Here is a 25,085-nt window from a genome sequence, read left to right on the forward strand (position 1 = left end):
TTTCCCCCAGGCCTGGCCAGGAGGCTCCTCCCCACCTTACTGCTGCACTGATGGGACCCCAATCTCCTGTCTGTGGTCCCAGGTCTCGTCCTGGCTGCACCACAGCTGACCATCCCATGGACCTGGCCTGTGGTCTCTGCCAGATGGGGACAGGGGATCGATGGTGTGCACTTTGCCCAAGGCAGCCTGAGCAGATTTCACCCTCAGAAGGTTTAGGACGTAGTCTTGGTCTGTGGCCTTTGGGTAAATAATCAATAGGTTTTCTGGTCCCTTTGGGAGGCTGGCCAACCTTCATTGTATTAGTCTCTGGTTCATTGAGGGAGTTTTCTCTAAGTATTCCACTGACCTCTGCAGACTACTGGTCCTAAGAACAGTAGCTTTTAGAAATAGTGTTGCCTCCTGGGCTGCGACCAGCTCCAGAGACCCCTGTCGTGTCCTCTCCCCCTCCACCTCTCTCCCAGCCCCTCTGTAAAGCCACCCTGTTTCTCGCTGCCTTCCCATGCCTGATTCTGATGGGGTTTGGTGGCCAGCTGGTCTGACTACGGAGGATCTGAGCAGACGCCTGGACAGCTCCAGCCCCCCTGAGCTCTCGCACCATGGCTCTCATCTATATGGAACCTCTGAGATGAGGATCTTCGTGACTGATCGCAGGCCCTCTCTCCCCTTGTCTCCTAGTGCACTCCTCCGGGGATTCCCAAATTTCCTCCATTTCTGTGTATTTTATACCACCATGCCTTTACATGTGCTGTTCCGCTGCATGGTCCTCCTTTTCCATCTGGAAAACTCCTTCCTCACTCCCTCACTTCGTGCCTGCCTATCACCTCTCCTGGAACCTGCCCCTCTGTACTCCAGGTCGACCTCCTGTGCGTGTCTGCATCCAGCGGTGTCCAAGGTGGTAGTGTGGTTTCTCAGCGGGCCAGTCTCCCTGCTGGGCATAGACTTGGTTAATTTTCAGTCTCAGAGACTGCCCTGTGACCTGGCCCTGCCAGAGATGGAGGGTTAGGGCTGACCCAGGGCATCTCTCTGATGAGAACCTTCTCTTGGGGATCCTTCGGTTCTCAAAGGCCATCGAGACTTCCAGCAGGCTGGGCAGGAGGTGCTCTGGGCAAGTGTCCCAAATAGCAGGATGTTGACCCCCAACTGCAGGCAGCCTGCAGGTATTGTCCCTGAGCTCCCCCCAGGGGAGTGGAGTTGAGGTGGAGGGGAAATTCAGGCTCATGGTGGGTTTGTGGGCCTTCATGACAGTTGTGCCCCCTCTTCATGACCTGGCCCCCAGGGCAATTTAGCCTGTCAGACCCAGGACCCTTGATAGCAAATGGTTTGTAAAGTCCCCTTCCTCACCTGGCCACACACGATATCAATATTCAGTAGCGTCTTGAGTGTAAGATAAAGGGGAAACAGAAGGAGAGTAATTTATAATAATATGTATTTCGTTAAGTCGGTCTGTGGGTGTGACAACCCTGAAAGTTGCAGTAGAAGAGATGCTGCCTCTCCAGGGACACGCTGTGAACGTGGCCGCTGAATCCCGACTGGCACTGAGGGGTTGGAGGGAGGGTGGGGTCGCGCTGGAATTCTGAGGCCCATAGCATGCCACGGCAGTGCAGGCTTCTTCGATGATGAACAGTTTTTGAGTTTTAAGCAAAACAAAGTATATCTTCCCTCTAAAACTGCAGCTGCCTTCCTGAAGAATTCACTGATACTGAAAGTGTGCAAAAAGCATTTTGTGCTTCTTTGTCCGAGGAGTGAGGCTCTAGGGCTAGGCTCAGATGATGATAAACAGCCTTTGCACCTGTGTCGATGATGGCAGGACATTTGAAAGTTGTGCAAATGCACGATAGTTCTTCCATCTGTAGGCGCATCCTGCACATTGCAGGATGTCACGCCCCACTCACGAAGTGCCATAGAGCCCCCTTGCTGTGGACAACAAAAAGTGCCCAAGCGTGGGGGCTGCCATGCCCTGGGAACCAGGGCCCTGACTGTGTGTTAGCACTGTTCTTCAGTGAGAAGCTTGCCTGGAAGCTCGTGTGAACACCCAAGCCGGGCTCGGGTAGCAGGGTGTGCTGGACTGGGCTGGGAGCATGGTTGAGCTGGGCTCAGTCCCACCCTGGGGGAGAGAGCACCCCCTGATAGTAGTCCAGGGCGTCAACAGTCCTCTGAACACCAGGGACTGGCCCAGGTGGCTGCCACCAGGGGCTGACAGGCAGCACGGGGGCCCTCGAGGAGCCCACCACCCCCAGGCCCTTTTGGCTGCCTTCCCCCCACCCTCCCAGGCTGCTGGAAGCACCCAGGAGAGCCCCATCTCTTCAGCAAGAAAAATCAGGGTGCTGGCCTTGTGAGTAAGTTCTTCACCCCTGTGCCTTCAGGGTAGGGAGCAGCCCAGACCTGTTGGTAGCTCATCTCCTGGGCGTCTCCCCATCTCGGTGGTCCCAGTGGACCCCTGTAGTGGGAACAGAGACAAGTGGGTGGAGAAGGCTGTAGTGACAGAGGGCAGGCCTGCAAACCCTGCTGGGCTGTTAGGCAGGTGTTTCCATAGACGGTGCCCTCTTCAGCTTTCTGGCCTTTGTGCCGGCTGATGTGTTTCCTCATCAACAGGCTAAGGTTGGTCCAGGTCGGGGTGAGCGGACCAGCCCACAGGCCCATCCTGCCCTCCGCAGGTTCTGTGAGTAAGTAGTGTTCTTGCAACAAAGCTGCTGTGCTGTTCGGCTGCGTGTTGCCTACAGCTGCTTTTGTACGACAGCAGCGGGGTCATGGGTCCTATAGAGTGGAACGTTTACTGCCCTTCACATAGGAAGGGCCCCTGGTGTAGGAGATACTTATAGGCGGCGTCACCTCTTATTCTTGGGCTTCCAGTGTCTATAACTAGAACCAGAGTTCTGCACCCTTGCGAAGGCTCCTTGACGTGTGGGCTTCAGGCCCTGAGGATGTACTGCCTGCCTCCCAGATACAGGCTCCCAGAACCCTGGCTGCGAGTAAACCAGCAGAGACCCCAAGGACCACGTTCCCTGCTGCTTTCTGCTGGCATCTGCCAAAGCCAGGCGAGCCTGGTCCAAGCAGAGACGCTGACGGACACCTTGGCTTCATCCCAGTTGTTGGAGCAGATGCCCAGGCGAACGGGACCCTGCTAGCGGCCCCTTGAACAGGCGCCCTCCCTGCAGTCTGGTGAGGAGGCTGAGAGCTCTGCCCTGCCAGGGGATGCAAGCCCCAGGGTCCTAGAGCAGAACCACGGGACACCCAAGTTCATTCAGCAGTTCAGCCAGTGCTAATTTAGCTCTGTCAGCACCTGCTAGAGCCTGGAGGTGGAGGGTGGGCTCAGCCAGTCTGGCCTCTCCGGAGCTCACCATTGCTGGGGCCGACAGACAAAGGGTCAGCCCACGGGGTTCGTTCGTGCTGCAGGAGTCAGTCCATGGGGGTCGTTCATGCTGCAGAGGAGGGGTCGGTCCATGGGGGTCATCATGCTGCAGAGGAGGGGTCAGTCCACGGGGGTCGTTCATGCTGCAGAGGAGGGGTCTGTCCACGGGAGTCGTTCATGCTGCAGAGGAGGGGTCTGTCCACGGGGGTCTTGCATGCTGCAGAGGAGGGGTCTGTCCACGGGGGTCTTTCATGCTGCAGAGGAGGGATCTGTCCACGGGGGTCTTTCATGCTGCAGAGGAGGGGTCTGTCCACGGGGGTCTTTCATGCTGCAGAGGAGGGGTCTGTCCACGGGGGTCTTTCATGCTGCAGAGGAGGGGTCAGTCCACGGGGGTCATTCATGCTGCAGAGGAGGGGTCAGTCCACGGGGGTCGTTCATGCTGCACAGGAGGGGTCAGTCCACGGGGGCCGTTCATGCTGCACAGGAGGGCTCAGTCCACGGGGGTCGTTCATGCTGCACAGGGGGAGTCTGTCCACGGGGGTCGTTCATGCTGCAGAGGAGGGGTCAGTCCACGGGGGTCGTTCATGCTGCAGAGGAGGGGTCAGTCCACGGGGGTCTTTCATGCTGCAGAGGAGGGGTCAGTCCACGGGGGTCGTTCATGCTGCAGAGGAGGGGTCTGTCCATGGGAGTCATTCATGCTGCAGAGGAGGGGTCTGTCCATGGGGGTCTTTCATGCTGCAGAGGAGGGGTCTGTCCACGGGATTGTTCGTGCTGCAGAGAAGGGGTCTGTCCACGGGGTTGTTCGTGCTGCAGAGGAGGGGTCTGTCCACGGGGTTGTTCTTGCTGCAGAGGAGGGGTCAGGATCTGCGGTCTGGTGTGCACGGGGGCCTGACCGTGTGCGCCACGAGCTGTGGTTTGCTATTGAAAACAAAGGCTCCACTGGGTGGTCTGCCATTTGGTGGATACTGGCCTGGGCTCTGGGCCAATAAGTGGGTATTTTTAGAGTTTTCTCACTGTTTGAGTAAGCAACACACATACATGGAGCCAAGTGAAGAACATAAATAAAGGGGCAAAATGGTACAAATAAGCTGCCTCCCTGCCCTGACTGCTCTTTCCTGGAGGCAGCGGGGTCATCTGTTGTTTGGGGCAGGCAGGTGTGTTCTCTTGCTGGTTTCATTAATACGCCATCTGACTCCTCCCTCGTGCGACCTTGTGACACCAGTATCACTACGCCTGTTTCCAAGTAAAGGAAACAAATGGTCCCAGAGTTGTATGTTGGGTGTGTCAGGGTCAGTGGTGGGGCTGGGACTCCATCCCGATCTGTGACTTTGTAGCCAGAGCACCTTGCACTCTTTTGTGGCCCCCAGAGCAAGGTGGGCCAGGCTGGCCAGGCCCCTGGGACGGGGTCTGTTCTTCCCACACCCTCCTCCCGCACAGCTGGGGTGGGCAGGACCTTCAGCCATGCCTGAGATGACCTGGACCCTGATGCCCGGTCCCCACAGCTTGTGTGGCTCCGGGAGATGGCATGGAAGTAGCAGCGAGTTGGGACCCCTCGGAGGTGGGGCGTCTGGGACCTGCACATAGCTCTGGAAGAATGTTTCACTTCCCTTGGCCTCCCTTTCTCACCTGCAGAACGAGAAGCAGAGGCCTCAGAAGGGGCCGTGAAGACGAGCCGGCTGACCCAGGGCCTGCAGTCACTGCGGGCTTTACTTATCTGGCTTCCCCTGGGGGGCCGTGGAGCGCCCCACCTCCAGGTCTGGTGTGTGAGCACAGCCTGCCAGCAGCTCAGGGCTCTGTGTGCCTGGCGGCTCCCCCAGGGCAGCAGCCGCAGGTCCAGAGCTGCCAGCCTGTCTCCCTGGGTGCTTGATTCGTTGGGAGCAGGCACTGCTGGTAATTATGCCCCTTAATTTAGGAGAGCAAGCCTAAGAAAGGAATATAAATCTGTATATTAACTTCAGAGATTGGAAATGGGCAGAGCGAGCCCTCTCTCTGGGAGATTAAATTTGGAAATGAAACAGGGAGACGTTCAGGGTAACTTTGAGAAACAGCTGTCTTGAGCTGCAGCAGGCAGAGGACCTCGTCTGGGCGCGTGTGGGCCCCGGGGACACTGTCCACGGTCCCTTCACGGGCCGTGCCTCAGGCTGGCATGCGCAGTTGTAGCCAGCCCTCTCAGAAAACACTTGTCTTTGGAATCCTTTCTGCTGGGAGGGAAATTTGCTTCAGAATGGGTTAAAGAACGGAGACTTCATGGTTTTAAGTCATTTAGCAGGGTCTCTCAGAAGATGCAATCCAATTAGTCCTTGTGTTCCTTTTTTTAAAACCAACTCTAAATACAGATTTTTCTCAGTGAAGTATGAAATAGGTAGTTGCAGACTGCAATATTAATGCCTTTCCACTTTCCCTTCACTTCTTCCTGTGCCAGCTAATAGCAATGTGGATTAGCTTATGTTGGCTGAAAAGAGCTGGTGACAGACACTTGTGCCTTCTGGCTCCCAGCCAGGACTGGCCTGAGGGTATGGAGAAGGGAAGTCCCCTGGGGCACCCGTCCAGCCCCCCATGATGCATGGGGGACACGGGAGAGGGGAAGGGACTCAGTCACACTCAGCAAGTGTGTGTGTGTGAGAGTGAGTGCAAGTGTGCATGAGTGTGTGTGTGTGGTTAGTATGAGTGTGTGTTAGTGTATGGTGGTATGAGTGTTGGTGAGAGTGTGTGTGGGTGAGCGTGTATATGAGTGTGCGTCTGTGTTGGGGTGTGTAAGGGAGCACTGGGGCAGGGGCTCTGGGGCTCTGGGGTGGTGGGTGAGGGGCAGGGGATCCAGCATGTACTAAGCCCCCGTTCTGCGCCATGTCCCAGGCTGGGCACTTGAATTCAGGTTTTCCCACTTAATGCTCACATCTCCAGGAACAGAGGTGTCATCTCACTTTCAAGAGGAGAGATTTGAGGTCCAGCCTGCGTGTGAATGATCACGGAGACTGTTTTTACCCCCGTCCCTCATCCTGGCTCCCATCCAGCCAGCATGGGAACAGCATCTTCTCACTAATCCTCCCCTTTGGACCCCTGCATCCCGCAAGCCTGTTACTGTGAGAGGAGTGGTAGAAAAGGAGAGTTCCTGGACCGTGCAGAGGCTTCTTCGGGATGGCTGTGGCACCCTGGGCCCGGCAGGTGGGTCAGTGTTCCCAGCTGTCACCAAGGTCATCCACGGGAACCTCACTCATTCTCATCTCCTGCCAGCCTCTTTCTAAGCCTGATTGGGTCTTCCTCCTTTTGAATGTTGATATCTTTAAATAGTTTCTTAAATTGGGTGACTTGTAGGTAAACAGACTCCAGATCTTCTTTCTTTCTGGATTGACTTAATTCCCTGTGTATTTACCTTAGAAACATTTAGAAACCACCCCACACATGGCTCTGCTCACGGGCCCCTTGCTGCAATCCCAGTGGGGGCTGGACCTGCTCACCATCCCCAGGCTGTGCCCCACTCGGCTGCACCCGCCAGGAAGCGCTGGGCATTTGCTTGCATTCACGTCACCCCCACACTCTAGTACCCCTGCCTGCGTGCCTGCAGCACCTCCTGCGAACCAAGACCTGAGCTGGGAATAGGGGTTAAAGGTTGAGTGGTGGCATGTCAGCCTCCAGGATCCAGGCCACTGGAGTCACGTACATAAGTCAGATTACATGGTCGAATAAAGCACATGGGAGCTGACTTCCAGCTCGAGGAGGATTGATGGAGGAGGATTGATGGAGATGGTGGCATCTGAGGCAGAGTGAGAGGTGGACAGGAGTCAGGGTGCAGACGGAAAACTGAATTGTGGACAAGTGTCGTGTGTTCTGTTTGCCAGCCACCGTCCTAGGCACTGGACTGAGGGGTGCGGGGCACTTGGGGAGGCTCGGCTATCTGCAGAGCAGGATGCGGGCAGGCCCAGCAGTCCTCGTGGCCCCGTAAGGTCAGCGTGTGTGGGCTGCAGCCCTCTGGAGGCTGGGGGTGCAGCACAGTTGGGGTGGAAGGCTCAAAGGGGAGTGGAATAAAGTTGGAAGTGTGCTAGTTATGAGTCTGAGGTTACAAGCTAAAATAAAGGGCCTGATTTTTGCTTTGAACACTGTGGCATCCGTCAGCATTTCTCCCTTCTTTAGAACCTGGAAATCGTCCAAAAGTACCAAGAAGCATGAAAACCAAAAAGGCGAACTTAAATTTGGGCAAAACAGAAATACAGCTAAAATCCAAGCCCCTGAATGGGAGGAAGAGGCCCTCAGTGTGGAATCAGTAGAGGTGTGTGCAGGAAGGAGCCAGGATACGGTGCTGCAGGGAAAGAGCTCAGTGCCGAGGTGGGAAGGGGCCAGCTAATGAAACACCTCTCACCAGCGAGGGGCCCTCCTATTTGCAGCAGCGTGGACGGGGCGCAGCAGCTGGAGTGGGAGCTTCCTGGCTCCGTTTCGGTTCACAGGAGCAGGAGACGTGGAGCTGACTGAGGACTCGTACACACAAGTGTTAGTGTCTCCTTGATGGAGAGGATAGGAGATGTTTGCTCCCACGGGAAGGCTCACAGCGGCCTCTGTTACCAGAGGGAAGGAGTGAAGGCAAATGGAACTCACACAGAACCATCTGATCAGATGTAAAAGCCAAACAAACGCCCCATCCTTTCTGCAATGTGAGCCTTTTCCACAAAGCTGGATTGAATAAAACTCATTTTCAAATGATGAGTAATAAAGGCAACATCACACAATTTTGTAAAACCAAAATATTTTGTAAAAAAACAAATAACAGAAAAGAATTTCACAGAAAAAAACTGACATTGAGCAGATGAAAATGGTATCTGAACTTTTTGCCAAGAAATAAACCTTAGCAATCCAACAGAATCCATGAAGCTAGAACAAAATGCAAGCGCTCAGAGGAGAGGTGGTGAGACCAGAGGAGCAGGTGAACCAGGAGCCAGTCGACCTCAAGACAGAAGTCAGAGCAGAAAACGCATCGGGATGCAGGAGGATGCAGTGATGGAGAGGACCAGCGGCCAGATGTAAATGCTACATGTTCTGGCAATGTAGAATTTATATATTTAGTAAAAACTCTTGGGAAGGAAGATGATGGGAGAAAACATAAGAATGCTGTTTTTCTCATCATCAGTAGCTGAAGATTAAAACATACCATTTAAGGAGAACATCACATAGTAAAAGCATATTCAAGTGAGAAAGGGAACAATAAGGATGATGTATTTGATAATCAGATACTTAGTAGAGGAAATAAATAGGAACTGTTGGAAACAGAAAAGTACAGGTATTGTGTAAAGTTGAGTTATGAAAGCAGCCACTAAAGCAAAAACACAAACTTGTCTAAGTATCGAGAGAATTTCACACAAAAAAGCAAACCAGACGAAAAGGCCACAACCAGCAGGATCGAGGTCCAAAAAAGCCAAAATGAGGGGCCATTTGAGGGGAATGATCAGGGACGGCGGTAGTAGGAGAACTTATTGTATTTTGTAATCCCCGATATATCAAGTGGTCAAGAATAAGTAACAGAAAAGATAACATCCGTTTAGTATATATATATATAACTCTTAACCCTGAAACTAAAGAACACTCTTTTTAAAAAGTGCTCATAGAAAACATTGATGCAAACTAACCATATTTCAGGTAATACAGAACCTTTATAAATTCAAATAGGTAGAGCTAATTCAGCCAACTTTCTCTGGTCACAGTGTGATGAATTTAAAATTAAGAACAAAACCAAAAAGAAAAAGCTCTTGGAACACTTGGAAATTAAAAAGGAACAAAAGCCTCTGTCTTAAATAATTCTTCGGTCAAAGAAGAAATGCAGTTCAAAAGTGCATAAAATCTAGAAAATAATCATAATGAAAACACTGCTCCTCAGAGCCTGTTGAGAACACTGGAGCATGCTCTGCGGAGAAATCACTGGTGTAAATGTTGTATTATTGAACAAGAAAGAAGGAATATGTGTGGGCTAAACACCCAGCTCAAGAACTCAGAAAGGAAAACAAAATAAGCCCAGAAAACAAAATAAAGCAAAAGGGAGGAATTTGTAAAGATCAAAGCAGAAGTTAATAAGAAAGTGAAAAATGGTAGAAATAATAAATAAATCCAAATGCCTGTGCTTTGAAATAATACCAGTAAAACATAAATTATTCACAATCCTAGTAAAAAATTAATAGAAAGCATCACCACTCAAAATAAGGAATAGGAGTAATTACCTTGGACTTCCTGACTGGGAGGGGCCTGGAAGAGCGACCTGGGTACTGAGAGTTCTGTATCTTGATCTGGACAGTGGTGCCACAGGTGTAGACGTGTGTACAAAGTCACTGAGCTGTACACATAAGATTTATGCACCTTACCATGTGTAAGCTTTACCTCAGTAGTAAAGAAAATAAATAAAAATGAAAATAAACCTAAAAAGAATCAGGAGTTCTACATGAATTCTTTAAAAAGAATTATGAATTATATCCCAACTCTATTTAAATAAAAATCTGAATGGAATGAATAATTTTGTAGGATAATATAACCTATCAATATAGACTCCAGAAGAGAGAGACATTCTAAACAGACTGATTTATAAAGTTGTCACAGAAAAGCCGCCCCTGCCTCCCCAACAAAAAGAAACAGAAAATGCATCAAGTTGAGTCAGTTTCATAGGGAAATTCTACTAGATCTTCAAAATACCAGTACCATCCACACTGTATAGACTGTACTAGAGCAGGGAGGAGGAGCAGAGCTTCTTGAAGTGAGTGTTCTATTGACACAACTGTAACAGTTCCCACCTGTGTTGTGTGCATGCACACATACACACGTGTGTACAGACTGCAGACCAGTCACACGGGTGAAAGCCCGTGTTCCCATGTCAGGAAGTGAAGTCAGCACGCTAGGATCCACCATGTCAGGTAGGCTTCTCCAGGGCTGCACTGCTGGTTTGATTTTAGGATATCAGTTCATAGGGTATCTTCTCCATGTTTGCTGAAGAGACATTTGGCAAAATGTAACATTCGGTCTTGATTAAAAACTCTTAAAATATGAATATGTGGGTAATTTCTCAACATGATAAAATATATCTTTTTCAACCAAAAACTGACATGCTATAAATAAGAAGATCCTAGATTCAGTTTCAGTGAAGCCACAAACAAGGACGGCCAGTATTACAGCTATAATTTACTATTCTGGAGATACTAGTCATCAAAATTAGAGATGAGGAAGAAATCAAAGGTATAAAATGTTGGGAGGGAGGAGGGAAGTGATCATTCTTTGCAGCTACATGATTGTGTGCCGAGACAGTCAGCTGAAAATGACTGTAGTCAGCCAGAGAATTTAGTAAAGGATGGGAAACCACATGCAGAAATTTAAAAAGTCATATATATATACAAAAACAAGTTACAGAGAGAGTAGAAGAAATGCCCCCATTTACAACACCAACAACAAAAAAAGGCAAAAAGAAAAAATACCCAAGACTAAGGGCCTACAGGGAATTTGTAGGACCTGAATGGGGGACCTTCCACAAGCTCTTGCGAGTTCTGAAAGACGACTTGTGTCCGTGAGAAGGGGGGCTGTGTGCTTTTAGCAGGAAGCCAGTACCCTGAGACGTGAGTTCTCCCAAGTTACCTTGTACGTTTAAAACAGTTTTTTAAAGACTTTTGATGTTTTTTTTTTTTTTTTTTTTTTTTTGATGGTAGAGGGGTGGGATAGGATGGGGAGAGAAAGGATCCCAAGATTGTAAGATTCTTGTGGACAGAATAGTGGAACAGAATAGGATGTCAGAAGCAGACCCGGTTACAAACAGAACTTTAGTGAGTGATAAAGTGGAGTATTAAATCGTGGGAAGCGATCGAGCCTTTTGATACATAGTATTGGGGCATGTAGTTCGTCTCCTAAGGGCAGCCTGCCAGTGTCTGACGAAACTACAAATGGACATGCCCTTTGACCCTGCAGAATGGCTCGTGAGAGGTCATCCTGAGATGAACTTGCACACATGGGAACCAGAGTGTCTAAGAGCTGGGTCACCTCTGCATTGACTATAACACTGTCATATGGGAAGCAGTTTGTCGGTAGGAGACTGTTAAATAAGAGATGGGTACCCACATGGTGGAGTTCTATTAAGCCACAGAAATGAACCAGGAAGCTCTCTATGCACTGGTTTGGAAACATCTCCACAATATATTAAGTGAAAAAAGAAAGGTATAAAGCAACGTGTAGGATATCTTCCCATTTTTGTAACAAGAAGGGGAAGAATGGAGACGTGCTTAAGATGTGCATCTCCTCTGCTCAAGAGATCAGCCCCACCACCCAACAAACAGAGAGAGATGGATCAGCCCAGACTGGACTCTCAGGCCCTGTCCTGTGTCCCTCCAGGAGAGAATCTTCTTGGTCCAGTGTGTCTACTAGTCTGTTCGGCTGTGGCCATGAGGATGGGCACAGTTAGGACAAGGGCTTTCTGGGAGCCCACCCAGCAAAGACCATTGTGAGCTGAACCTCACCGCAAAAGGCAGGGACCACCAGCTGCTAGGTCAGCAGTCTGGGTGGCATCAGAAAGGAGTGACTGAACCCAGACAGTTCAGAGAAAAGTGACAGAGAGTGTTCCGTGCATCAAGATAACTTGGTTCCTAGGAGGAAACTTCATCTGAGTGCCAGCTTTCTGGGGGAGGTGGGAATAATGGGAGAGGGCCACAGGACACGGTGAATGTTGCTTCTTCTGGAATATGAACAGGTTTTGTTCCACATTGCGACACCATCTTGTGATACCACTAAGTGGTCACTTAGTGCTTACTTTGTAAAGTGAGACATCACCCTAATGACAGAAGGCATGCTGTGAGAGGCACCTGTCATCTGTCAGTGCAAGTGGCTAGCTCAGTAGGTGCTGGCGGCACCAGAGTTCAGGGAGGTCAGGTGTGGGCCACATGTCACTGGGTTCTGACCCTTCTCCTCTGCCTTTGCGAACTTTGCCGAGGCCATTCTAGAAACATGGTCCAGAGGGTGCTCATGCTTGTTCAGCAAGATTGGGTCACCAGTTGTGTGTTGGTCCTGTTTGGGGGCAGGATTGGGGTCACCCAGTTGTGCATTGGTCCATTTTGAGGGGCAGGACTGGGGTCACTTGGTTGTGCATTGGTCCTGTTTGGGCACAGGATTGAGGTCACCTGGTTGTGCATTGGTCCTATTTGGGGGCAGGACTGGGGTCACCCACTTATACATTGGTCCCATTTAGGAGCAAGGTTTCTTCCAGGGACCTTGATAGTTAATATTGGGGCTTCATAGACTGGATGCCTTGGGCCCAAGAATTCCTAAATCAGGTTGCCCAAGGAGGACCTTTCTAGAAATGGCCTGGAGAGAATGTTTTCAAGAAGCAAGCACAGCAGACGTTGGGCTGTTCATTTAGGCCCGGAAGGCAGATAAGTGGAAATGTGCCCTGCTCTCCTCCCGTCAGTCCGTCCTTGCTAATCTGTCACAGTGCCTTCCTTGCTGATCCCATCCTGTCCATCTCAGCACAGGATATAGCATCGTTCACGTGCTGGTGCAGGAGCTGGGAGCTCTCGGCCGCCCCCAGTTCTTGGTGCTGCACCCGCCACGTGGACTGTGCCTTCCTGGAAAGCCCTGTAAAAAAATGAGGGGCAACTGCCTCCTCTCCTCACCTGCTCATTTCCTTGTGGGCAAGCTAAACACCTGAGAAATTGGGGGGCACTGAGCACACGGTCTGAGACAGCCACAAAACCACCAGAGTGTGAGAATCGTATGAAGGAGCCTCAGAACCCGCGTCTGTGCGAGAGTATGGAGATCATCCTGGGTGCACGCTGAGGGGCCTGAGTACAGGCTGGTGGTTTGGATCTGGGTTCTTGCATCTCTGGCTCAGCACGGTGCCTGCCTCCCTCTCACATGGAGACTCTTGTTCTACCAGTAGTTACTGAGCTCCTGTTCTGGTCCAGGAACTGGGCGTACAGCAGTCAGACACGCAGACCCTGATCAGATCCAGCTCAGTGCCCTGACCAACAGCACTGGGTGCAGGAGCGCTCTCAGCAGGGAGCTGGGGTCAGGGAAGGAGGTCCATTTTGTGGGACCAGCGGGAAGAGCAAGAGTTACCTGGTACTGACAGTGAAGGTGGGAAGGAGGCCAAGTGGCCTGGGTGCAGAGCCAGTAAGTGGCAGAGCTGGAATGACACCAGGGCTTCCCTCCCTCCCTCTAGCCCCTGCGCTTGGCCCTCCTCTCTTACTGATTCACATGCCCTGAGGACTAAGCTGCCTTGTGGGTGGGGGAGGCCCTGAGGAATGGCCAGAGCCCAGTCAGAGGACAGCGACACTGAGCCTGCAACCAGCTGACAAGGCTTGAGTGTGTGCTTCCAGGCTGTTGGCAGTGTTTGAGGCCATCAGAGGCCTCAAGTCCCTTAGAGAAGCTGTCTGGTCAGAGGGGCCTTTGAAGCCCAAGGCAGCCGAGTGCTGCCCCGCCGGAGCCAGGGGCTCACTCATGGGAAGGTCCCAGCCCGGAGTCTGACTGCTTTGCACCGGGCCCATCCTGCCCCTTCTTGTTCCTCTGCCCAGGACCACTGGGTGGGAGTCTACTTCCTGCTCTTTCTGGAGCCTTCAGTGCATCTGGCTCCCTACCCGCCTCCCTTCCCCCAGGTGTGTGAAAATCCATGTTCCCTTCCGGGCAATCTGCATCACCTGTCATTCTATAGAGGAATTTGAAGTAGCAAATAAATAAAATCCCGTGACTGTTAACACAGATCAAAGCATCGGTAAATTTAGAATATGTTCTTTCCAACTGCTGCATCCTCATTTTCCTCAGATTTTCATATTTCCCCTCAACATACTCCAGAATGACTGTGTGTCTCTGTTGCTATTCTGGAGACAAGTGCTAAAAAAGAGAAAGAAGTTGTGTTTGCACAAGCTAGAATACTTTAAGGTCTGGCACCTTCAGGTCTCTGGGTTCCTAGGAGATGAGGGAGCCAGGAGAATGGTGTCTCCCACCAGCTTCCCCACACGAGGTGGGGATCCTGCCCCACTGCCGAGGGAAACTGGATGCCGCCTTCTGGATTTCAGGTGCCTGGCCGAGGGTTCTTGGAAGCCCCCTGGTGAAGGGGCTCCAGCAGCACCCGTCCCAGCTGACCCTCGTCCTGTGTTTTCTCCTAGCTGGAGATGGAGCTGAAGATGCTGAAGTCTCAGTCAGACCCCGCTGAGCAGACCTTCCTGTTCTCCAGGGAGGAGGTGAGCTCACTCAGGTACGTGCCTCACTCCGCGGCAGCACCAGGAGTCTGTTTGCGCCTCTCTCCTCTGTCGTCTTCCTGGAGGATGTCGTCTTCTTAAATCACGTTCCATCCACTTAGTGTCCTCTCTGCAGAGGAACTGGTCTCCGCTGGTTTGGGCTTTTTTCACATCCCTTTTCAGGCTGTTCCCAGGCTCAGGACAGAGGAGAACAGAGGCTCGTGTCACAGCACTCTCTGATGGGGCCTGTCTTTGTTGCCAGCAAAACAGAGCCGACAGGAGCAGCCCCTCTGCCTTCCACACTGCTTCCAGGGGCTTCGGGGACTGGGAGCACTGGCTTGTTCAGAGCCAATGCAGAACCAACCCGGTTCCAGAAGAGAATTACTCACAAAGCAGCAGCCCAGCTAGCCGTGCTCCAGTGTGTTAGCAGGCCATCTTCAGGCTCCGTTCCAGGCGAGCACGCGAACAGCCCCCGCGACTCCCGGGGAGCACTTTCGCTGTTTCTCCTGACCCCGTTCCGGCACAGCAGCACTTCTTAGGAGAGGCGTGGCTGGATTCCTTTCCTAGAGCTCTCTTCCTCTCGCTTACCCTGGACACAGGGAGACATAGGCAGAACTCGCTGAGAAGCCTGCTCCTGGCTCTTCTTGGGTCCCTATGTTGGCCCTGCTGTTGCCATTTGTAATTGGAAAGTGGCTAATGGGCAAGTTGACAATGTCCCTCTAGAATCTCTGGGTGCAGGGGGAGCGCAGTCCGAGCGGCCCTCGGCTTTGGGGTGCTCCGGTGCCATCAGCCAACTCCTCTGCTCCGAACATCTGCCACAGGCCAGGCATGGTGTGTCCAGTTTCCTCCCCCATGAGCTGCTTCTGTGGGTCACAGGAGACAGACCTGGGACCCAGATGGCTCCGGTGTCCACCAGATGGATGAAGACGCTGGTCACTCAGTGAGACAGTGGGGAGTTAGGGAGAGCTGCAGCCTCGGCCCAGCCCACCTGGAGAAGTCTGGCTCTCCCCTGTGGCTGAATGGCCTTGACAGTGGCACACCCTCTCCCCGAGGTTCTGTTTCTAGTCAGAAGTGGTGGGATTGCCTACTTTGCAGGTTGTATGTCCTGGCCCACAGTTAGGGCTAAGTGGTAGTCATGGCCTCTTCTGGATTCCAGGTTTTCTCTATCATTTCCAAAGCATCTCTCATGTATGGACCTTGGTCTCATGAAGAGCTGTCTCTGGGGACCCACCAGATTCTGAAGTTGCTTGCTTGCTATTCATTTGTTCAGTCATTCACTTGTTCAGAGACTGAGTGTGTGCCATGCGCTTCCTCACGGCTGAGCCTGAGGATGAATAATGGTGAGCAAGGACACATCTTTTTGTCTTCCTGAATTTTACCATTCAGTGGGGATTTAGGGGGATATTATTCATATAGAATCGTGCCTGTGTAATGACAGATGGTGGGAAGTGCGGCAGAGGTGCCATAGGAGCATGCGTCTGTGGGGTCTGCCCTCGTGAGGAGGCGTCTCTGGGGTCTGCCCTCGTGAGGAGGCGTCTGTGGGGTCTGCCCTTGTGTGGAGGCATGGGGCAGCTCCCAGGGATGTGTGTGAGTGAAGGCTGAAGCCGGGTGGGGCTGGGGGCCAGGAGGGTTAGTCGAGGTGGGAGAGGAGGCAGGTTGTGAGGACGTGATGTGGGAGGGAAGGCACTGTAATGAAGGAGAGAGACCAGCAGGGCGGATGGGGCCCAGGCTAGGGCCAGATACTCCAGGCCTTGTACGGATTGTGGCCTTGTTCCCAAGAGCAAAGAGGAGCCATCAAAGGTTTCACAGCAGATGAGTGACACAACCACATTTATAGCTGGAAAGCATCCTTGGCTGCCCAGGGTGCGGAGATGGAAGGGGCCCTTGGCAGGGGTGGATCAGCTGTCTCTCCAGCCATGTGCCGGCCGAGCCTTTGCTGTGGGAACACCCCTTTCCAGCTGCAGTCAGCCGTCTGTGTGCAGAGATGAATAAAACACCCCTCCAATAACCTGACTTTGGGGAGCAGCCCCAATCTATTGATGAGGTACTTCCTGCAATCACAGGGATGGGCTCGAGGGCCTCAGAGAGCTGGTGGCAGTTGAGTGGGTCTTAATAATTGGACAAGAAGGAGAGGCAGAGTGGGGCTGTCCCAGGTGGCCGCAGGGGCACCTTCATGGGGCGGCGAGAAGTCCTGGGGGACAGGGCTGGCGTGATTGGTACCAAATCCTAAAGGGCCTCGAATGCCCCATGAGGCAGGTGGAGCCGTGGTCCCTCTGTCCCTGGGAGCCATGGCTGGGCTCTTTAGTGATGGATGGAGGAGAGTGATGAGATTTGGGGTGTTTGCCTTAGTTCTCACCAGCCTTGCGTGGCATCCTTCCTCTGTGGCAGGAGAGGAGAAGCGGCCTGCCCCACCTGGGGAGCCTGCGGTCCCTGAGCCACCAGGTGGGGCCGTCCTGCTGCCGCACGGCGCTCTCCTCTCTCAGACAGGCTCTCATCTGCTGTTGACGTGAGCTCGGCCAGGCATCTATCAGACTTGTGTAGGCTGGCATGCTTTGGATTTATTCCTTTTTATTTATTTATAAAAATCTAAATAAAAGACTTTATCAATGGTATCTTCTACATCAAGATCCAAGCTTCTTGTCCCAACCAACTCGTTTGGAGGACGCAGCTGTGGAGAGAAGAGCCTCTGTGGCTGATGACTAGAATCGGGCAGCACTTGCATACAGCGCTTTGCTGGGAGGTGCTGCGCCTCGTGCTCCCCGTGTCCAGCTGCTCATGGGGGGCGGGTGGCAGAGCCAAGCAGATGGGGCTGACCTGGGGCTGACAGTGCACACGGACGTCCAGGCTTCTGCTCTGGGCACTGCACACCCTTCCCGGCCTCACGGCCCCGTTTGGGGTTCCCCCTTAGCCCTCGCAGTGGGGACAGGGTGCTGGCGTAACGCAGCTGTCAGCAGGCTCGGGGAGCCCCAGAACCCAGCCCAGCGGGTGGAAAACAAGGCCTGGTGGGGCCCGTGCTGCCCCCTCAGCTTCTCTGGGGGCAAGTGAGGGGCTCGGGGCGGGGGGGCGCATGCACACAGGCCTTCACTGTCACCCCGTCCCTGTAGCCACCATCCTTCATGGGCAAGAGAGGCTTCAGAAAGGCTTCCCTCTGAATGAAAACCGAGGTGTCTTCTTAATCTCTCTCCTCCTCTGGAGCGTGAAGTGCTTTTGCTGCAAATCTCTAAAATTCACCAAGCAGCGTTGACTGAAGTGGTCGGTTCAGAGGAAGACAAAGCGGACTGCTGATGGCCTGTCATCTGTCACCCCACCCCACAGCCTCCACACAGCCAGCGCCCTTCACTGTGAGCACGGCCGGGCATGGGGGCCCAGGGCCCGGGGCCGGCATTGCTCACACAGGGGACCTGGGGACCCCTTCTTCCCAGAGGACAGGGATGGCGCAGGCTGTGCCTCTGTCATTCACACACACGCACGCAGACAGATTTGTTATGTATGAATTATGTATATGTTCAGTATATACAATATATTAAGTACATGTGATATATTAAATGTGTACGTGAGAAATTATATGTATATATATTTAAGTGGCAATAGCCAAAGGACCCTTTCAACTGGAACAAATCTGGGTTCTTTCTTTTCTGCTGTCAGAGAGCAGCTCTAGCAAATCCTGAATGTTGTCTGGATTTAGTGACTCTGGATTTAGTCCCCGCTCCATGGCGCACTCACTGCTGTCCGGGTCCTGCTGACGTACCCGCCCAGCCCCAGGCCTGTTTCCAGCCACATGGAGACCCCTGGTTCTGGGGGCTGAGGGGCCCTTGGCTGTTGGGGGCCCTCAGAGGATGGCACGATGCCCCGTGGTCCCACCCACACCCTTTCCAAACTGCAAGGTGCTAGGCTCTTATTACTCTTTTTTAAAAAATACCTTTTATTCAAGAAAAAGGAATAAAAGGAATCTAAATAGGTAACGAAGAAGTGAAACTCTCACTATTTGCAGATGACATGATTGTATATATAGAAAACCCTAAAGAATCTGTTGGAAAACTATTAGAAACAATCAACAACTACAGCAAAGTTGCAGGGTACAAAATCAATCTACAAAAATCAGTTGCATTTCTGTATGCTAATAATGAACTAACAGAAAGAGAGCTCAAAAAGATAATACCATGTACAATTGCATCAAAAAGAATAAAATACCTAGGAATAAATCTTACCAAGGAGGTGAAGGACCTATACAATGAGAACTACAAGACATTATTGAAAGAAATCCATGATGACATAAAGAAATGGAAAGATATCCCATGCACGTGGATTGGAAGAATAAACATAGTTAAAATGTCTGTATTACCTAAAGCAATCTACAGGTTCAATGCAATCCCAATCAGAATCCCAATGACATTCTTCACAGAAATAGAAAAAAGAATACTAAAATTTATATGGGGCAACAAAAGACCCCGAATAGCTAAAGAAATCCTAAGAAAAAAGAACAAAGCAGGAGGCATCACAATCCCTGACTTCAAAACATACTACAAAGCAATAGTAATCAAAACAGCATGGTACTGGTACAAAAACAGACACACAGATCAATGGAACAGAATTGAAAGCCCAGAAATAAAACCACACATATACGGACAGCTAATTTTCGACAAAGGTGCTAAGAACATGCAATGGAGAAAGGAAAGTCTCTTCAATAAATGGTGTTGGGAAAACTGGACAGCCACATGCAAAAGAATGAATGTGGACCATGTGCTATGGCCATTCACAAAAATTAACTCAAAATGGATCAAAGACCTGAAGGTGAGACCTGAAACTATAAAACTCATAGAAGAAAATATAGGCAACACACTATTTGACATTGGTTTTAAAGGAATCTTTTCGGATGACATGCCTACCCAGACTAGGGAAACTAAAGAAAAAATAAACAAGTGGGACTTTATCAGATTAAAGAGCTTTTATAAGACAAATGAAACCAGAATCAAGATGAACAGACAACCAACCAGCTGGGAGAGAATATTTGCAAAACATACATCTGACAAGGGGTTGATCTCCATAATATATAAAGAACTCACACAACTGAACAACAAAAAAACAAACAACCCTATCAAAAAATGGGCAGAGGAAATGAAGAGACACTTGTCCAAGGAAGATACACAGATGACCAATAGGCACATGAAAAGATGCTCAACATCACTAATCATCAGGGAAATGCAAATCAAGACAACACTAAGATACCACCTCACGCCCGTTAGAATGGCTATAATCACCAAGACAAAAAACAACAAATGTTGGAGAGGATGTGGAGAAACAGGAACCCTCATACACAGCTGGTGGGAATGCAAATTGGTGCCGCCTCTATGGAAAACGGTATGGAGATTCCTCAAAGAATTAAAAATAGAGATGCCCTATGATCCAGCCATCCCACTACTGGGAATCTATGCAATGAACCTGAAATCAACAATCCAAAGAGGCTTATGCACCCCTATGTTCATTGCAGCGTTATTCACCATAGCCAAGAAGTGGAAGCAACCTAAGTGTCCCTCGACTGACGACTGGATTAAGAAAATGTGGTATATATATACAATGGAATACTACTCAGCCATAAAAAAAGACAAAATCGTCCCATTTGCAACAACACGGATGGGCCTGGAGCGTATTATGTTAAGTGAAATAAGCCAGAAAGAGAAAGACAAACACTGTATTATCTCACTCATATGTGGAATATAAACCAACACATGGACAGAGAAAACTGGACTGTGGTTACCAGGGGCATTGGGGGTGGGGGGTGGGCACAAGGGGTGAAGGGAGTCATATATATGGTGATGGACAAACAATAATGTACAACCCAAAATTTTACAATGTTAGAAACCATTAAAACATCAATAAAAAAATACCTTTTATTGAACAAATCCTTGTTCAACACCCCTGCTTTCTGTCCACCCTTGAGCCTGCAATCAGGAAGCACAGCCCCTGCCCTCTGAGCCTCCAGAGTGGCTGGCTGAGCTGAGACGCAGCTCAGCTGGAGAGGGGCAAGGCCGCGCAGTCACCACCCCCAACCCGGGCCTCGAAATCAGAACCAGCCTCCATTTGTTTCAGACCTGCTGCTGCCTTGGGCCTGGGTCTATGGCTTCAGCAAGTGATGCCATTTGAAAGGTAGCTGCAGCCAGGATGAGGCAGCCCTCAAACGCTGGTGCTCTGGGCTGAGGGCTTTGTCCAGAGGGTGCTGGTCATGAGCTTTCCAGCCAGCAGCGAGGGTCCCAGTCTTGATCAGGGAGGCCAGGGCGAACCCTTGGGAGCCTTTGTGGCCTCACACTGCCCCCTAGCCCCCGCAGCTCTATCTGGAGGCTGGAGTTGGGGAAGCCCATGGTCAGGGAGACTCCTCCCACTGGGCTGCAGGCACCACCATGAGCAGTCCCCTGACAACCAAAGCTGGGCCCTCTCTGCTGACCCACTGCCCGGCAGCCAGTAACAACAGGGGCATCCACCCCTGGGTTCTGCAGTGTGGGGCTGGTGACCACGTCACAGGACCTGTGCCCACAGTTGAATTATCATGTCTCTCTACTCCTTGCATTGACCCTGCGGTGGGCGGTACAGGCGGTCATGCCCTAGAGCAGAGCCTTCAGATCCGGATCCTCTGCATGTGCCTGCGTCTCTTCTCTCCAAAGGCCCAAAGAATCTTTTCCTTGCCCCAGTATTCTGAAATGTCACAAAGGTCCTTTGGCGTGGTCTGTTTTTACGTGTTGTGCTGGGGAGACAGTGGCCTTTCAATCTGGTCTCTCATATCCTTCAGTTCTTGGGAATTCTCTTGAATTATTCACTGATTATTACTTCCCTTCCATTTTCTCTATTTCTTCTTCCTGAGAGTATTATTTGAATGTTGAACTTCCTGAATTAGTTCTGTTTTAAAAACATTTTTGACCCTATCTTCCATCTTTTACTTTCTGTAAAATTTTCTCAAATTTATCATCCTGTCCTTTATTTCTTCTATCATACTTTGTTTCCTGATATTCTTTTGTTGTTTCCTTATTGTTCTTTGAATATTCGTTTACATATAAAACATTTTGTTGATGTTAATGAATGCAGTGTGTCCACTGTCTCTTTGATGTTTGAGGGACTTTCTGAAGTTTCTTCTCTTTGTGCACTCCGTTTCCTCTAAGCTGCTTTTTTCCGTCACTTGGTGGTTTGGACCTTGGTCTTTTGTGCTGGATGCTATCAGGTGTGCGGTGGTCCCGGCTGTCTGCTCATGTTAGGAGCAGGGCCCCGAGCAGCTCCTTGGAGAGGCCCTGTGCCTTGGCTCCTGTGGCTTCACTTTAGTGGAACGTGGCTGGGCTGTCTCACTGGGGAGCCCTCAACACTGCCGTCTTTGGTCTTTTCTCTTGGCCTGATCACATCTTGGGGGGACACTCCTGTCTGGAGAGTGTAGGAAGCTCAGCATCACTGGAAATGTTTCTGTAACCCTGTGTACTGGAGGTAACTTTGCCCTTTATCTGTTATCCCTCAGCCCAGAGACCTGATGTTTTCTCTCTCAAGAAAAGAAACCTCAGGTATTCTTCAAAGACAGGGAGAGACGGTATAAAATAAACTGCAGAAGAGGATGTGGAGATGCTGGTTTTTAAAGATCTTCAACTTACGGTTCTGGTCAAATGGAGTAGCCCCATTCCTCCCAGGTCCTCCTCCTTACAACTCAAAACCCTGACATGACACAACAAGCGAGGAGGACCCTGCAAGGTGGAGAGAGGGTGGCCTGCATCGGGACCCAGGACTTGAGGAATGGTGTGGAGGTGAGTTCCAAGTTTCCTTACTGATGCCCGTGTACCTGGACAAGGAGCTGCAGAGACTGATGCGGACCAGCCACAGATACACACATACAACACACACATAAGCTCGAAGAAAGGCCTGTGCCCCTGGCCACAGGGGAAACCTTTCTGACAACACCCACCCCACTCCAGCCAAATGCCCAGGAAAAACCTGTCTCCTTGCCACCCCTGCCCCACGGCAGCAAGCAGCAGCATTTAGCCCCTGCCCAGCAGTGCCAGCTAGGCCAGCAGGGGCTCACTATCCACCTCCAGCCCTCACAGCTGACAGTGCCCAGGGAGCGTCAGCAGGGCTAGACGGGAGCTGACCTTCCATGCCCCTATCAACGGGAGGAGGCACTCGTTGCAGAGGTATGAGTGGGTGAGTGGGGCACTGAGCCGCACCCCCACTCGGTGACATCAAAGAGCCAGAGCAAGATGGTAGGGGGCTGGTCACTCCCTCCCCGCACTGAGCCAGGGTCAGAAGGCTCAGCAGAAAGCTCCTGCTCCTACCCCATAGTAGTGAGGTGGCTCTCGTTCCCCATCCCTGGTGTTGGTGGGACCATTGGGGAGTCCAGCTTACACCTCCACTGTCTGCAGGATCCACTTGGGCAGCATCGTGTCAGTAGGGCCCAAGGGTAGCAGGACTTCCAGCTGGGCCCTGGACCTGGCACCTAAATAGGGTAGCTTCCTGCCAAGAGAAGATTGACTAGGATGCAGATCTCACAGCGTAATGCTCAGTGTGTCCAGGATACAATGAAGAAACCTCGTATCATACCCAGAACCAGGGCAGCCATAGTTTGAATGAGAAGACAACAGACACAACACTTCAGGGACTCAGATGCTCGAGTTGCCTGACGATGATTTTAAAGCAGCAATCATAAAAATGCTTCATTGAACAGTTACGAATTCTCTTTAAATAAATTAAAAAGTGGTAAACCTCAGTAAAGAAATAGAAATTATTAAAAAAACAAACAACAACAAAACACCGAGCAGAAATGATAGACCAGGAAAATACAATAACCAAAATAACGAACTTGCTGGACAGGCTCGACAGTCGATTGGAGATGAGAGGAAAAAAGCGTGAAACCAAAGACAGATCAATAGAAATCACCTCACTGGGAAAACAGACAAAGGAGAACAGAGCCTCAGAGATTGGCAGGATGAGAACATAAGACACAGTGTTCATCTAATTAGAGGCCCAGAAGGGAAGAGAAAGATGGGGGCTAGAAAAATATCGGAAGAAATAATGACTGAAAATTTCCCAAATTTGGTGAAGGGCATAAACCTACAGATTTAAGAAGCTGAGTGAACTCCACACAGTATAAAACTACAAAAATCCACACCTTGACACATGCTAATTACTCTTCTGAAAATAAACACAAAGAAAAATTCTTGAAAGAAGCTAGAGAGAAACACTGTATTATCTACAGGGAGCACCAATTTGAGTGACAGTGAATTTCTCATCTGAAACCGCAAAAGCCGGAATGAAGTGCACAACATTTTTCAACTGCTGAGAGAAAAGAATTGTCAACCAGTGAAAATATCCTTCAGGGATGAAGGGAAAATGAAGACGTTCTGAGATAAAGTAAAACTAAGAGAATTTGTCACTCACAGTCTTGCTCTAAACGAACGGCTGAGGAAGCTTTCCAAACAGAAGGGACAAGTTGACAGAGGAAAGCTTGGACTTGCCACATGGAAAGATCAATGGAATGGATCAAAATAGAGATACGTATAACAGACTGTCCTCTTTGCATTTTTTTTGAATGACACTCGATGGTTGAAGACCAGTGACATCATGTCATGGTGCTCAGTGTCCACAGATGAAACACGTATGCCCGTTCCCATTTTAAAGTGGGGAGGGCAGATGGACCTGCGTGGAGGTAGTTTCCACTCTTCACTCAAGGTGGTAAAGTGCCAGTACCACGAGGCTGAGCTACAAATGTGTATTTTAGTACCTAGAGCAGACACTACAAAAGCTATACAGTGCAACAGACTTAAAGCCACTACAAATAAATTAAAATGGAATGCTAAAAAATGTCCAAGTAATCCACTGGGAGGCAAGGAAAGAGAAAAAGAGCAAACAGAATAAACATAAAATGGCAGATTTAAGCATAAGAAATCAGTAATATCTTTTAATGTAAATGATCTAAATGTACCAATGACAAGATAGAGATTGGCAGAGTGGATAAAAACGCATGACCCAATTATATTTTATCTACAAGAGGCTCACTTCAACCATAAGTAGATTGAAAATACAAGGATGAAAAATTATGTAGCATGCAAACACTAATTTTTTTCCAAAATAGGTATGGCTACATTAATTAACTAATTAATTAATATTAGATAAAATACATGTCAGAGCAAAGAAAATTACTGTGGACAAAAAGGGACATTACATAAGGATCAGTCTACCAAGAAGACATACGATCCTAAATGTATATGTGCCAAACAACAGAACTTCAAAACATGAAGCCAGGGGCTGGCCTGGTGGTATAGTGGTTAGGTTCACATGCTCCGTTTTGGTGGCCCAGGGTTTGCAGGTTCAGATCCCAGGTGTGAACCGACACACTGCTCATTAAGCCACACTGTGGCAGGCATCCCACATGTAAAGTAGAGGAAGATGGGCACAGATGTTAGCCCAGGGCCAATCTTCCTCAGCAAAAAGAGGAGGATTGGCAACAGATGTTAGCTCAGGGCTAATCTTCCTCACCAAAGAAAAAAAAACACATGAAGCCAAAAATGATAGAACTGAAAGGAGAAAGAAACAAACAT

General features: G+C 50.2%; 1 protein-coding gene across 2 annotated transcripts in view; it reads left to right on the plus strand.

Annotated features, from left to right (window-relative positions):
- The window catches only part of MAD1L1 (mitotic arrest deficient 1 like 1), a 454,569-nt gene that overhangs the window by 280,991 nt on the left and 148,493 nt on the right, over nucleotides 1-25,085 (plus strand). For both annotated transcript variants that reach the window (XM_058569410.1, XM_058569409.1), the window contains one exon: nucleotides 14,455-14,543. In XM_058569410.1, coding sequence (XP_058425393.1) covers nucleotides 14,455-14,543 — 89 coding nt within the window. The remainder of the gene's footprint in view (nucleotides 1-14,454; nucleotides 14,544-25,085) is intronic.

The sequence above is a fragment of the Diceros bicornis genome, chromosome 26, assembly GCF_020826845.1.
Source record: "Diceros bicornis minor isolate mBicDic1 chromosome 26, mDicBic1.mat.cur, whole genome shotgun sequence".
Classification (NCBI taxonomy): Eukaryota; Metazoa; Chordata; class Mammalia; order Perissodactyla; family Rhinocerotidae; genus Diceros; species Diceros bicornis.